The sequence below is a fragment of the Saccostrea echinata genome, unplaced genomic scaffold, assembly GCF_033153115.1.
Source record: "Saccostrea echinata isolate AGI-Se365-2 ecotype Australia unplaced genomic scaffold, CSIRO_AGI_Sech_v1 ptg000064l, whole genome shotgun sequence".
NCBI lineage: Eukaryota > Metazoa > Mollusca > Bivalvia > Ostreida > Ostreidae > Saccostrea > Saccostrea echinata.
The window spans coordinates 6,942,989-6,956,643 of record NW_026889813.1 but is presented as its reverse complement, the minus strand read 5'-3'; the positions used below and the strand labels follow the sequence as shown (position 1 = coordinate 6,956,643).

The 13,655-nt window shown below is 35.6% G+C and overlaps 1 protein-coding gene across 1 annotated transcript; it reads right to left on the bottom strand.

Moving 5' to 3' along the window:
* Positions 1 to 4,369: 4,369 nt before the first annotated feature.
* LOC133175781 (putative ammonium transporter 1) lies at positions 4,370 to 9,967 on the bottom strand. Its single transcript, XM_061310894.1, has 11 exons — positions 9,829 to 9,967; positions 9,397 to 9,486; positions 7,105 to 7,332; positions 6,740 to 6,855; positions 6,196 to 6,333; positions 5,846 to 6,079; positions 5,498 to 5,639; positions 5,200 to 5,294; positions 4,874 to 5,000; positions 4,652 to 4,789; positions 4,370 to 4,467 (listed from the first exon to the last, which is right to left on the bottom strand). The coding sequence occupies exons 1-11, from the start codon at positions 9,965 to 9,967 to the stop codon at positions 4,400 to 4,402; spliced, it is 1,515 nt and encodes a 504-aa protein (XP_061166878.1). The 3' UTR covers positions 4,370 to 4,399.
* Positions 9,968 to 13,655: the final 3,688 nt, after the last annotated feature.

Here is a 13,655-nt window from a genome sequence, read left to right as displayed (position 1 = left end):
CCCATATATTCCCATGTAAAAATGATCGCTTAAAGTGGCCCTACCTTACCCCGGGGATCAAATTTGAACAAATTTGAATCTACCCTATAACAGGAAGCTTTCACACAAGTTTCATCTTTTCTGGTTATTGAGAAAAAGATTTTTAAATGACCCCACCCAATTTTTACTTTTTCTTAATTATCTCCCCTTGTAAGAGGGTGTGGCCCTTTGTTTAAAAAAAAAGATGTGTTTGTGAAACACTGATGCCCCCGTATGGCAGCTTATGGCGAAGGTTAAAGTTTCTCAAATGCAAGTCAAACTCCAGGTCAAAAGATCAAAAATGTTGGTACCCAAAGAAAGGTCTTGTCTAAAGGAATATACCTGTGAAATATGGAAGTCATAGCACCAACGGTTGAAAAGTTATGGCAAAGGTTAAAGTTTTTTCAAAGTAAGTAAAATGGCAAGGTCAAGGTCAAATGGTGCCAAAGGGAAGGTCTTGTCACATATGATACACATGATCCTGAAATGTGAAAGCCCTAGAACCAAAGGTTCAAATGTTATGGCAAAAGTTATTTTTTTATAAGTAGGTCAAACTCCAAGGTCAAGGTCAATGCCAAAATTGTTGGTTTCCAAAGGAAGGTCTTGTCACAAGGAATATACATGTGAAGTATGAAAATCCTAACACCAACTGTTCAAAAGTTATGGCCAAGGTTAAAGTTTTTCAAAATTAAAGTAGGTCAAAATCCAAGGTCAAGGTCAAAAGGTCAAAGTTGTTGGTATCTAAAGAAAGGTCTTGTCACAAGAAAAACACATGTGAAATATGAAAGCCCTAGCACAAAATGTTTAAAAGTTATGGCCAAGGTTAAAGTTTTTTCAACAGTAGGTCAAACTCCAAGGTCAAGGTCAAAGGGTCAAAGTTGTTGGTGCCCAAAGGAGGGTCTTGTCACAAGGAATACACCTGTGAAGATTGAAAGCCCAAGTACCAACTGTTCAAAAGTTATTGCCAAGGTTAAAGTCTCATACATGTAAAATTTTGCAAAAGTGGGTCAAACTCCAAGGTCAAAAGGTCAAATATGATGGTACCCAAAGAAAGGTCTTGTCACAAGGAATACACATGTGAAATAAAGTCATAGCTTCAACCAATCAGAAGTTATGGGCAAGGTTAAAGTTTTTGCGGACAAACAGACGGACGGACGGAGAGGGCAAAAACTATATGACCCCGAATCTTCGATTACGGGGGCATAAAAACACAAATCCTCTTAACCCAAGAATACTCTGTGCCAAGATTGGTTGAAATTGGCCTAGTGGTTTTGGAGAAGAAAATGAAAAATGTGAAAAGTTTACTCCAACAATGACACTGACGAAGAGAGACAATGGACAATTTCGATTAGAAAAGCTAATAATATGAGAAAATTCGGAAACTGACATATTAGTTCTGTGAACTTCATGTGACCTCTGTGTATTCCATCACTTAAAATCAATTCTCATTTTGAAGCAAGGATGACAACAGGATATTGATTATGAACATTGTTAAAAAATATACCCTATGGGTCTAAAAAGATGATTTTGGTTTATTTTTTAAAATTTCATTATGCCCCCGTAATTGAAGATTCGGGGCATATAGCTTTTGCCCTATCCGTCCGTCTGTCTGTCTGTTTGTCCGCAAAAACTTTAACCTTGCCTATAACTTTTGATTGGCAAGAGCTATGACTTTCATATTTCACAAGTGTATTCCTTTTGACAAGACCTTTTTTTTGGATACAAACAACTTTGATCCGTTGACCTTGACCTTGGAATTTGACCTACTTTTCACAAACTTTAACCTTGGTCATATCTTTTGAACAATTGGAGCTAGGTCTTTCATACTTCACATGTGTATTCCTTGTGACAAGACCTTCCTTTGGATACCAACAACTTTGACCCGTTGACCTTGACCTTGTAGTTCGACCTACTTTTGAAAAACCTTAACCTTGGTCATAATTGCTGAATCAATGGTTGATGTTACATTGTAGGACTTTCATATTTCACATGTGTATTCCTTTTGACAAGACTTTCCTTTTGATACCAACAATTTCGGTCCATTGACCTTGACCTTGATTTTGACTTAATTTTGAAAAACTTTAACCTTCTCCATATCTTTTCAATGGTTGGTGCTATGGCTTTCAAATTAAACAGGTATATTCCTTGAGACAAGACCTTTCTTTTGGTACCGACATTTTTTATATCTTGACCTGGAGTTTGACTTGCATTTGAGAAAGTTTAACCTTCGCTATAAGCTGCCATACGGGGGCATCGGTGTTTCACAAACACATCTTGTTCCAAAATGATTTGCATTCGTTTTTTAAGATACATGCACCATATTTCCGATATCTAGCAAATTATGAAAGTGTCATCCCTGACACGGTTTAACAGATATATCTCGTCTCCTCATAAAATTGTTTATATCTGAAATGGATGAACGATTTTAGCCAAGAAAGCATTAATCTAAGATAAAAGCAAAAGGGCTTTTACGAATGTCCATATCCATAGATAACAGATCGGGGCCCTGTTAAAAGTTTTAAAGAGTTTTATGGGTCAGATATTTAGGACTGTAGAAATACGAATGTGTAAAGTTTTCCTTGGGAAAAAAAGTAAGTGGTGATAAACAATAGCGTAGTAATAGGAGATAAACAAAATATACCGTGCAGGCGCGGATCCAGGAATTTTTTCCTAAGGGGGGAGGGGTCCACCTAGGTTTTCTGAAGGGAGGTGGTTCCAAAGTCATTTTTATTAACTTCAGTATATACATGTACTTTTAATAACTCTGCAAATTACAATGGGGGGGGGGAGGGGCGAACCCCCCTCCTTCTAGATACGTGTATGCAGTGTAGTACTATCCACTCTTGTACACGCCTTTTTATGCCCCCGTAATCGAAGAGTCGGGGGCGTATAGTTTTTGTCCTGTCCGTCCGTCTGTCTGTCAGCCTGTCTGTTTGTCCGCAAAAACTTTAACCTTGCCCATAACTTTTGATTGGTTGGAGCTATGCCTTTCATATTTCCCATATGAATACCTTGTGACAAGACCTTTCTTTGGGTACTATAAAATTTGACCTTTTGACCTTGACCTTGGAGTTTGACCCACTTTGCTAATTTTTTTCAGACTTTAACCTTGGCCATAACTTTTGAATAGTTGGTGTTAGGGCTTTCAAGCTTCACATGTGTGTACCTTGTGATAAGACCTTCCTTTGGATACCAACAACTTTGACCCTTTGGTCTTGACCTTGGAGTTTGACCTACTTTTGAAAAAACATTAACCTTGGCCATAACTTATGAACAGTTGGTGGTAGGGATTTCATACTTCACATGTGTAATTCTTGTGACAATTCCTTCCTTCAAATACCACCAACTTTGACCCTTTGACCTTGCCCTTGGAGTTTGACCTACTTTTGCAAAACATTAACCTTGGCTATACCTTTTGAACGGTTAGTGCTAGGGCTTTCATACTTCACATACGTAATCCTTGTGGCAAGGCCTTCTTTTGGATACCATCAACTTTGACCCTTTGACCTTGACCTTGGAGTTTGACCTACTTTTGCAAAACTTTAACCTTGGCTATTACTTTTGAACGGTTAGTGCTATGGCTTTCATACTTCATATATGTATTCCTTGTGACAAGACCTTCCTTTGGATACCAACAACTTTGACCCTTTGATCTTGGAATTTGACCTACTTTTGAAAGACTTTAACCTTGGCCATAACTTTTGAACGGTTGGTGTTAGGGCTTTCATATTTCACATGTGTATTTCTTGTGAGAAGGCCTTTCCTTGGGCACCATTATTTTTAACCATTTGAAGTTGACCTTGATGTTTGACTTACTTTTGAAAAACTTTAACCTTTTCCATATCTATTCAATGGTTGCTGCTAGGGTTTTCATATTTCACAGGTATATTCCTCGAGACAAGACCTTACTTTGGGTACCAACATATTTGATTTGCATTTGAGAAAGTTTAACCTTTGTTATGAGTTGCCATACGGGGGAATCAGTGTTTCACAAACACATCTTGTTTGGTTTTGTTCTACATAGTAAGGTATGAATTGGCAGGAATTTTAAAATTCCAATGATTTATTGGGTATATGTATTTCTCCACAAAGAATTAATTATCATTTAACTACATGTAGATGCAGAAGTTACAAGTTACCATTGAAAATCATGTAAATATAACGGTCCTCAATTTCAAATGTTTTGAAATTCATTAGTATGATGGTGGGACAATTTTTCATATATATGAGAAATAATTAAAAAAGATGTTTCACAAATTTTTGATTGAAATATTTAGTTAAATTCATACATATATACAAATTACATCGGAGTCGCCTCTGAATTCAAGAAAGAAAAACATTCAGTCTCTGTTTCACTTGTCGAATATTTAGTCAATAGTCCTTACAACTGGGTTTTTTCCGTCATATTTGTTAGGACGCTCACATTTCCAAGGGAAATTTCTGATAAAGCTACAAAAAATAAACAGAGGCTATTTAATTAAGAAAGCTTAAATATAACCTTTAAAACATATTTCAATATTTATTATGAAAATAACAAGTGTATCTGGAAAGTCTTAATTTGTATATACATGTGTATCTAGTTAACAAGAGTAAATCTAAATCTGATGTTGATTCTACAGAAATATTTACTCACCAAGTTTCATAGTAGATTCAGAGGAAACTTTAGTTGCTTTTTTAACCATCGTGAACAAGGTGTCCCCCTTCTCCCCCCATCCGTGTCCGTATGCCTCGGCCGGATACGCTGGTTCTCCGTGTTTTGGAATGTCCAAACCTATAAAGAAGCTTAAAAATTAGACAAGCAGCAAATACGGAAGCAATTTACAGATGAGACTAATTCTTTTAAGATTTCAATTACCTTTCGTTTCCCACTCGAATGATACTCTTAAGAGGTGAAGCTTTTTAAGGATGTAGAACATAACAAAACAAAGAGCACCAGTCCACGCAATAATGGCCACCAGGCATGTCAGCTGCCAAGCCAGGGTCTGTAAATACGATATTTTTTTTTTATTTACAAGTATCTTAAAAGGCAATAAAGTATTGTTAATTGTTTTGAAATATAAAAGTCATTTAAGACATTGTTCATCAAATTTAGAAGAAATCATATTGTTTGTCATTTGCTATTGATTGGAAATGTCAGAAAAAAAGGGTATGTTGCATTATGGAAATTTTATAGTTTCATACCAGACCGGCCTCGGCATTCCATTTATACAGAATCCCAACATCTCTAGAAAGGAGCCCGATTGAAATTACTCCCCACACTCCTCCTCCGTAGTGCACTGTCAAACAAATATAATGAATTTCAGCAATACTTAACGTCACTAATGACAAGAAATAAACCACATTATCAAACAAAATCTCGTGTTACATGTTCCAATATTTTTAGTTATATTTACAAAGGGCATTTGTTTTATATGGGTCTCCAACCATTCTTATTAAAGTTCAATGAGCAAGGATACCATGAGTTTATGTTTATTTCTACCTGCGCATGCGTCCAGAGGGTCATCAACTTTGAATTTGAATAGAACCAACCATGTGGTGATCATATAGGCAACACCTCCTCCAATTCCAACAATAAAAGCAGCATAAGTTTCCATTTGGTTACAACCAGCACAGATGGATACCTACAAGCAAATTAACAAAATTTTCAGAGTACATTGCCTGTTTTACTTTAGAATACACACCATGAATTAAATTGTGGCCAAACCTGTATGTCTTGTTGCTTCATAGACATTAATACATAAGAAAGCTGTCAAAGAGAGAGAGAGAGAGAAAGAGAGAGAGGGGGGGGGCAAATCTTGAGACTTCAAAGAATTATCTGTAAAATTACCATTCCTGCTAAAGCACCATTAAGCGTGGTTGCAAAACTCCACTTCCGATCTCCAAACCATGGAAGTTTGTTCATGAACATTGTTGTAAAAGCGCCGGAAGAACCTGACATGACGGTATTCTTTATCGCCATAGCGACTGCAGCTCCATCTCCAGGGTTAGAAATAGAGCCTTGGGAGGAGCCGTTGAAAGCCAGGAAACCAAAGATCAAAATAAATCCTCCGAGGGCAGCCAGCTACAATAGAACGGTTCCATCAGTGCAATAATCCGGCGTAAAATTTTCCTTTACTTTTTAAATCATGTGCAGTGCAGATAATGAAAACAAGGTGCAATATAACCAGAATGTCTTACCGGTACAGAGTGACCTTTGATCTCCAGTGGTGCCCCTGTTTCTTTATCGAATCTCCCAATTCTGGGTCCCATTACCAATGCCGCCAAAAATGCAGCGATCCCACCACATGTATGCACTACTCCGCTACCCGCAAAATCCTTAAAGTAAAAAATAAAGAAAATACAATTGATTCAAAAAGGAGATTAATGTCTAAATAAAACTTGTCAACGACAATAATGACAATTGTTTTTTGTTTGTTTGTTTGTTTTTTTAAATACATTCAAACAAACTTCTTTAATGTAAGAGGTGCTTACTGTACACCTGTATAGTTAATAAAAATATGCAGCAAAATAGAACGCAGTTATAGTGTAGACACGCCTTTAACTGCAATATGCACATCTGTCATCAAATACCGGCCATAAACTGATGAGAGTTTATCTACTATTGTGATAAAACTAACTAGCGGTTCGTGATATCAGTGTTTCTCTGTATGTGGTAAGTAAACTGACACACACACACATACATTCTCACTCTCATTCTCTCTCTCTCTCTCTCTCTCTCTACCTGGTATGATATTGCGATCGTATTGGTGGAGTTGTCTCCCGTGTCGTAAGTGAAGCCCTGGTTCATCCATCCCTCCGACGACCACGCCCAGTGTGTCAATACAGGGTAGATAAATCCTATATAATACATCATGTAATTCATTGACGTGTTTTATGTTTAAAACAAGGAGAGAAAGAAGGGGGTCAACCCCTTGCCTTCTGCTTCTCATCAACTTCGAATCTTGAATTTAATTTGGGTAAGTTTCAAGTAAAGTGAGAAGAAAACCAAAGAACATAATACATTTGTACATGTATATTGAGGTTTGATTAATAACAGATTAGCATGATAAAACAATGCTGTAAAATAAAAGAATCAATCAATTATACCTGTTATTAAAGAACTGTAAACAAGATAAGCTATGAATTCGCATCTTTCTGCAACTGCTCCAGAAACAATCGTGGCAGCGGTGGCAGCAAATACGTACTGGAAAAACCAGGTGGCGTAGGATGAATCGTCCATACCGCCGTGGGCAAAATGATCGTAACCTATGAAGGCGTTCCCCGCGCCAAATGCGAAGGCGTATCCGAAAATCCAATAGAACACTCCTGAAATGACTGGAAAGAAAAATCAATGAAATGTAAATTTGGATTAAATGCAGAATATCCGAATTATAAAGAAAACTTTTGTGCGATTTCATTTTTTCTCACAATGTCAGGAATGACAGTCATAATACCTACACTCTGCTGTTTGACTCTATGGTAAGGTTATTCATTTAATTCTTGTTAAAGACTCATTTCACTGAAGAAAGTTATCAATTAACGAGAGACACTCCATATTTAGTGGATTCAAATTAAGATAATGTATGGACTTGAAAATGCTTGAAGAAGAATATTCTTCAAAAAACTTCAGCTGTAAAATACATGCACAGATCTAGAGGGGGTGGGGGTGGGGGTCCGGAGCCCCCTGGAATTTGCAGAGGTATTAAAAGTATATACTGAAGGAAAGAAAAAATGACTTTGGAACCCCCCCCCCCCCAGAAAACGTGGACCCCACATCACCACCACGAAATAGGTGTTTTTCACGTTTGGGAAATGGATTTGAGTTTTGTTTTGTTTTGTTGGTCAAGAAATTTTCATAGGTTCTGGGTCCATACGTGGTCGTGTGGACTCAGGACCCCTGGTGTTGTGAGGATGACGCAGTATCTGAAATTTTATGTATACATGAAAGCAACATCTTTGTAAGTTTGATAATTGTTACGTTGAATATGTAATCACTATGTAATCACTTTTGAATGCAGCTCTTTAAGATATCACATGCTGCATCCGAAGCATCTTTACCGATTTGCATCCCAAGGTGCAATATCGCTACACAATCCTCGATTTATATATTTTTCAGAAAGTTGGGCATACCAAAAAAAAGGATCCATCTTTCGTAATGTACTTCATGCAAGATTGGTCATTCTTATACCATCCATACAAAAATGAACAACTCTTGATCTGTCGATACCTAAGAGTGAAAATTACTTTCACAACTTTCACTCATCCGAAAAATGTAGGTCACATGCAGTATCTGAGACGTGATTGATAGTATGCATCCCAAGGTGTAACGTCTATGTTAAACTGGTCAAGGCAAGACTTCTAGATATTTCGGACCGAACAATAAACATGCAAGCTCCAAAAACATCTATCTGAGCACTCATCCAGAAAATTTATCCTGAGCTTCTCTTGCAATAAGCATCCCCAGATACATCAACCCTACAAGTTTGGTTTAGGTAGGGCTTATATGTAAAACTATTTTTGGAATGATCCTGCTCCAGGTATTAATATCTTTCTGATCAGTCTTTCCGAAAATATAAACAGCTTCTGAAGCATTATGATATTATGTATTCTTGTATGCAACATGTGTGCAAGATTTGACAGGGTAGTACATACAGCTACATGTACTTGAGAAACGATCTGCTCCAAGAAAGATCTTTAGTTTATGATCATTCATCCAGAAAAATAGGTCACATGCAGAATCCAATTCATGATTAATAGTATATGCACCATTATTGTCATTATTCTATAGTAAGTTTGATAAAAGGAAATATAGCTTCTTTGAAATAAATTCGCTACAAAGATTTTACAATCTTATAATTCATCTGGAAAATATAGGCCACTTTCAGAAACCGAAACCTTATTGCACTTGAGAAAATGATGTGAGAAATTTTTTTCTAAGTATGAGGCCTTTTATGGGGTTGTTTAACATAATAAGGCAGACAAAATGAACTAGTACATTGCAATTAAATTGCAAAGTGAGAATTCTTTGTCCCCAAAGAAGGTCATGTTTCCTGAAGCAACGATGTCATTACCCTCTATAGTTTTCAAAAGATGACTTATTTAAGCAATTACGTATCTTTTAAGATTACACAATCTATTCAATCCATTTTTTTTTATAGAATTAGATATCACCACGCCAACCAGTAAGTCACGGTTGAGAGAGTATAACACCGGTACCTCTCTTTGCTGGACTTGTAATGGACTTTTTCATGGTTCAGAGAATAGTGATAAAAATGGATAGTGCGTTTATATGATCAAAGATAGAAAATGAAAAATTACACAAAAACATATACACACAATAATGATAATTTCTTCTTTTCATTTGAGAGATTTGGGAGAAAATAAAAGTTTGAACCTTACAGGAATCTAACAGATTCTTTATCAGGATATTCGTGGTGTTTTTACTTCGGACACAGCCAGATTCGATCAAAGCAAATCCACCCTGCATTACTGAAAAAAAAAAAATCATAAAGCTAATAGGGGCTTCTTTTTTTTTTTTTTTTTTTTATCATATTCAACAAATTAAATGTAAATTTTAGGAAAATATTTTAATGCTTTATAGTCTTAAAAAAATTGAAAAAAAAAATCATTTAATTCATCAGCGCATTTGCAAATGAAAAATGAATGTCAGTAAACCTTTATTTTGTAGTTATTTTAATTCTCTCTCTCAGAAAATAATCTTTTCTCTTCTTTTCATTAGTCTGAATTTATATATATATATATTTCTACCACCTAAATATTTTGCACATAAAGTACAGGAAAAATGGAGATAGAAGGAGTAGTAAAACTTACAGTATATAATGATCCCCATCAGGACCAGAAACATATTATCCATGTTCTCTGCCGCGCTCGTCTTCCATTTTTCCAAATCCTTTGTTGCTTCTGCTAAATTTTCTATTGCTTCTGTTAAGTTTCTTAAATCAGTAGACATTCTGTTCTTTTTTCTTTCTTTCCTGCAAATTGGATTTTTTTTCTTGGGATAGTGCGACGAATTATTGAATCGCCCTTCGGTTTATATGGTAGATAGCTTCATGGTCTAGTGATCCTATCCATACCCATGACATTTAGTGACCTGTCATTTCAATAAATATAAATTTTTTGGCAACAACGAAAGTAAAATGCTATAGATAATAAAAACAGTAATTTAGTGAAGTATATTAGGTCGGTTGGATGAATTTTGGTAAATATCACATAACAGGCAGTTCAGAACCTGAAACTTAACTGATAGGCTATATACGTTGTGACACATAAATATTAAATTATAACAATAGTAATTAGCGCAATTAATGAATAGAGGTAAATCAATTCAGATGACACCGTTTGAGTTGGATAACAGTTACGTAATAATCTTATTAAAATTTGATGTAATTACAAGTAGAACAAATTTAATTTCTTTTAAATGAGTAATTCTCATAAAAGATTTTAAAAGGTGTTACTCAAAATGTCTTCTCAATTTCTTACACTATGACACGTTTATAAAAAATAATGATCCCCCCTTTTCAGGAAAGTTTTAGAGTGTTTGAAAATCCTTTTTGCTAAAATGGATTCAGAATGAAGTATCCTCTATACAGTCAAGAAAAAAAATTAAATATTGAGATAATTATAATCTGTGAATATTTAGTTTATTTACTTCATTGTCAAAATAAGGTAATACACATTTACCCCCAGGGAAAATATTCAAAGACAATTTACGAAGAACAGAAGAACAAAAATCAATGTTGCAAATTACTAAAATGGGAAAATACATGCAAATAAAGTGTTCAATTAATCTGTTTTCTCTTTTAAATTCTTAAGAATGCTTGAAATGATGAGTGATACATAAATTATATAAAGGAGCAGATCACTCTAACTGAATATATGTGATGAAAATGCACACAGTGCAATATCTTATGAAAAGAAATCTACAAATAATTATGCTAATGACATGTTATTTTATTAACCCTATTTAGTTTAAATTTATCAATATATATTTACAGAACAATGTCTTTTTTCTTTCAACTTCTTCTTCTTTTTTTTTTTTTTTTTTTTTGTTGTGTGAAATTTCGGGCCTTGACGAATTTGAATTCAGTTAATAATAAAGCATTTTTACGTCTGCAATGAAATATTATCTCCAAGGAATTCTTCGATTCATAGTGTTAGAGAACTTACGTCACTAAGCTGGATGAATAATGACAAGTAGAGCATAAAGAGTGTTCCAATGTAGGGTAGGGCAGCGAGTCTTTGCCTCCATGAAATGAAAGAGAAAAAAAGGAATCATTATATTATATCTGATTATTCTAAATTACCATTCTGTTGCTATCATCTACATGTGAACAGTCCTAAACTTTTTATACTCGTATATATATATATATATATATATAGAGAGAGAGAGAGAGAGAGAGAGAGAGAGAGAGAGAGAGAGGGATATACAAAAGAGAAGATAACTTTATTCCTCAGATATTATATTTCATATCTCGGAGTTGTCTCTCATTACTATATATTAAACCTATAAAGCACCCCTCCCCTTCTGAAAACTATACTGTTTATCAGAAATGCAGATGCAGACTAAACTCACTAATTTTTTTACAATGTATAACTTTTAGTGTATTGTTGTTTTTTTTTACCGAGAAAAATTCACATTAACGCCTTCTGTGGTCTCTTTTCAAGTTTGCAACATTCATTCATTATCAAAAACTGATATTACTGCATGGACCTCAAATACGGTTTCTTCTTAGCCGTCCTTAAGTTCTTTTAGCACTTACCTGACAAATAATGTAATTCTAAGAATATGGTTTTATTACTATAACTAGTTTCATTTCGTAACAAACCTAATTCTTGGGGGGGGGGGGGGTCAAACCTTGAAATTCAAGGATAGACGTTACACCAAGATTTGAACAAACTTAAAGGGTGGCAGCATACTTTCATGTGCATAATGTATCTTCTGTATGAGAGATCATAGATGTAAAGGATACAGTGCATGTCATTAGGACTTAACTAGTCATTATAAATCGCGCAAACCTATATTAATAATTAGGATAAGAAATGCAATAAAGTTATACAGAGTTATTCGAAAATACAAATACATGTACAGGAAATTAGTTACTTTTTCTTGAGGTACTGAGAACCTGATAACATAAGGGATTTAAAAAAAAAAATACGGATTTTATAACAGTGGTGTTCATATTATTAATCACATGTTTAAACTGGAGATTCTTATCACATATAATAATTAATCAAAAGATATAAAGTAACATAATTCGGATTGTCTGCATTTCTAATAAATATCGAACACATTAGAAGGCAATCATTTTCACACTGAATTGTCTACGATTTTTTCCCCTTTTTTCCGATCATGACAAGAGCACACGGAGCGTGTGACTGGTCGACAGAGGATGCTTACTTCTCCATATGGCACCTGATCCCTCTCTGTTTTAGAGGTCCAGGTTAGCTCTGCTCACAATTTGTATTGATTAATTGGGCTCTTGAACATGTTCACTCTTCGTTATCTTAATATTCATATTTCAATTTAAAAAAAAAATAGAGGTAACACGTACTGCATAGTTCTGTCTTTGTTTTGAGAGAAAAAATGGGTCATTTTCCTCTGGGTTATAAACAAAAAATTAACGAAAATTGAAAATTGATGTAACAGTGTTTTACATCGAATATAAGCCGCTGCGGATAGGGGAAGGGTCCATGTACATAGACATGCACGGATCTAAATTGGTCGTGGGGGGTGTCTTCCCCCCCCCCCCGGATTTGCAGAGTTAGAAAAAAGTATATACTGAAGCAAATAAAAAGTGACTTTGCCCCCCCCCCCCCGAAAACGTGGACACCACCACCACCACGAAAAAGGCCCTTTAACGTTTTGGATATGGATGTTAGGTTTCTTTTTTATTTTTATTTTTTGGCTTGTCAAGAAATTTTCTGGGTTTGAAAAGTTTGGGAAAGGAGTTTAGGTGTTTTTTTTAATTAATTTTTTTTTTTATTTATTTATTTATTTTTTTTTTTTTGCTTGTCAAAAAATTTCTGGGTTGGAAATTTTTAGACGGGGTGGACCCCCTTTTGGGTGGATCCGCGCCTGATAGTGCCAGTCGCGGATCCAGGAATTGAAGTTAGGGGGGGGGGCGCAGAAGTAGGCAAGGGGTCTGGGGACAGCCTTGAGGCCCCCAGTGGGTCCAGGGCAAAGCCCTGGTGGGGGCCCAGGGGGCGAAGCCCCCGGAAGCTCCTGGATTCTAGAGATTTTGTAGGGTAAAAATGAGGTCTACCGAGAAGACATTTTTTCATTTTCTTGACGAAACTATGATTTACGCTAACTTTGACAGTTTTAGGGAGGGGGGGGGGGCGCCGGGTGCGCCCCCCCTTAAATCCGCCACTGAGTGCTCAGAAATTAATCTAAAAAGGGAACGTGTCAATAGAACGTTTTGTATCTAACACCCTAAAAATATATGTACAATCTTCCTGGTTCCATGCATTTGATCTTTTGTATTAATATTCCACAAACTGTGAGGTATTCAGGGGATGGAATTAATCAAGGGGGGGTGTGCTATATATAGAAGCTTCTACAGATTGTTAAACGCGACATACATGTATTTCAGGCTGAGTAATATAATAAATTGTAACTCAATCAATCGTAGTTCTTA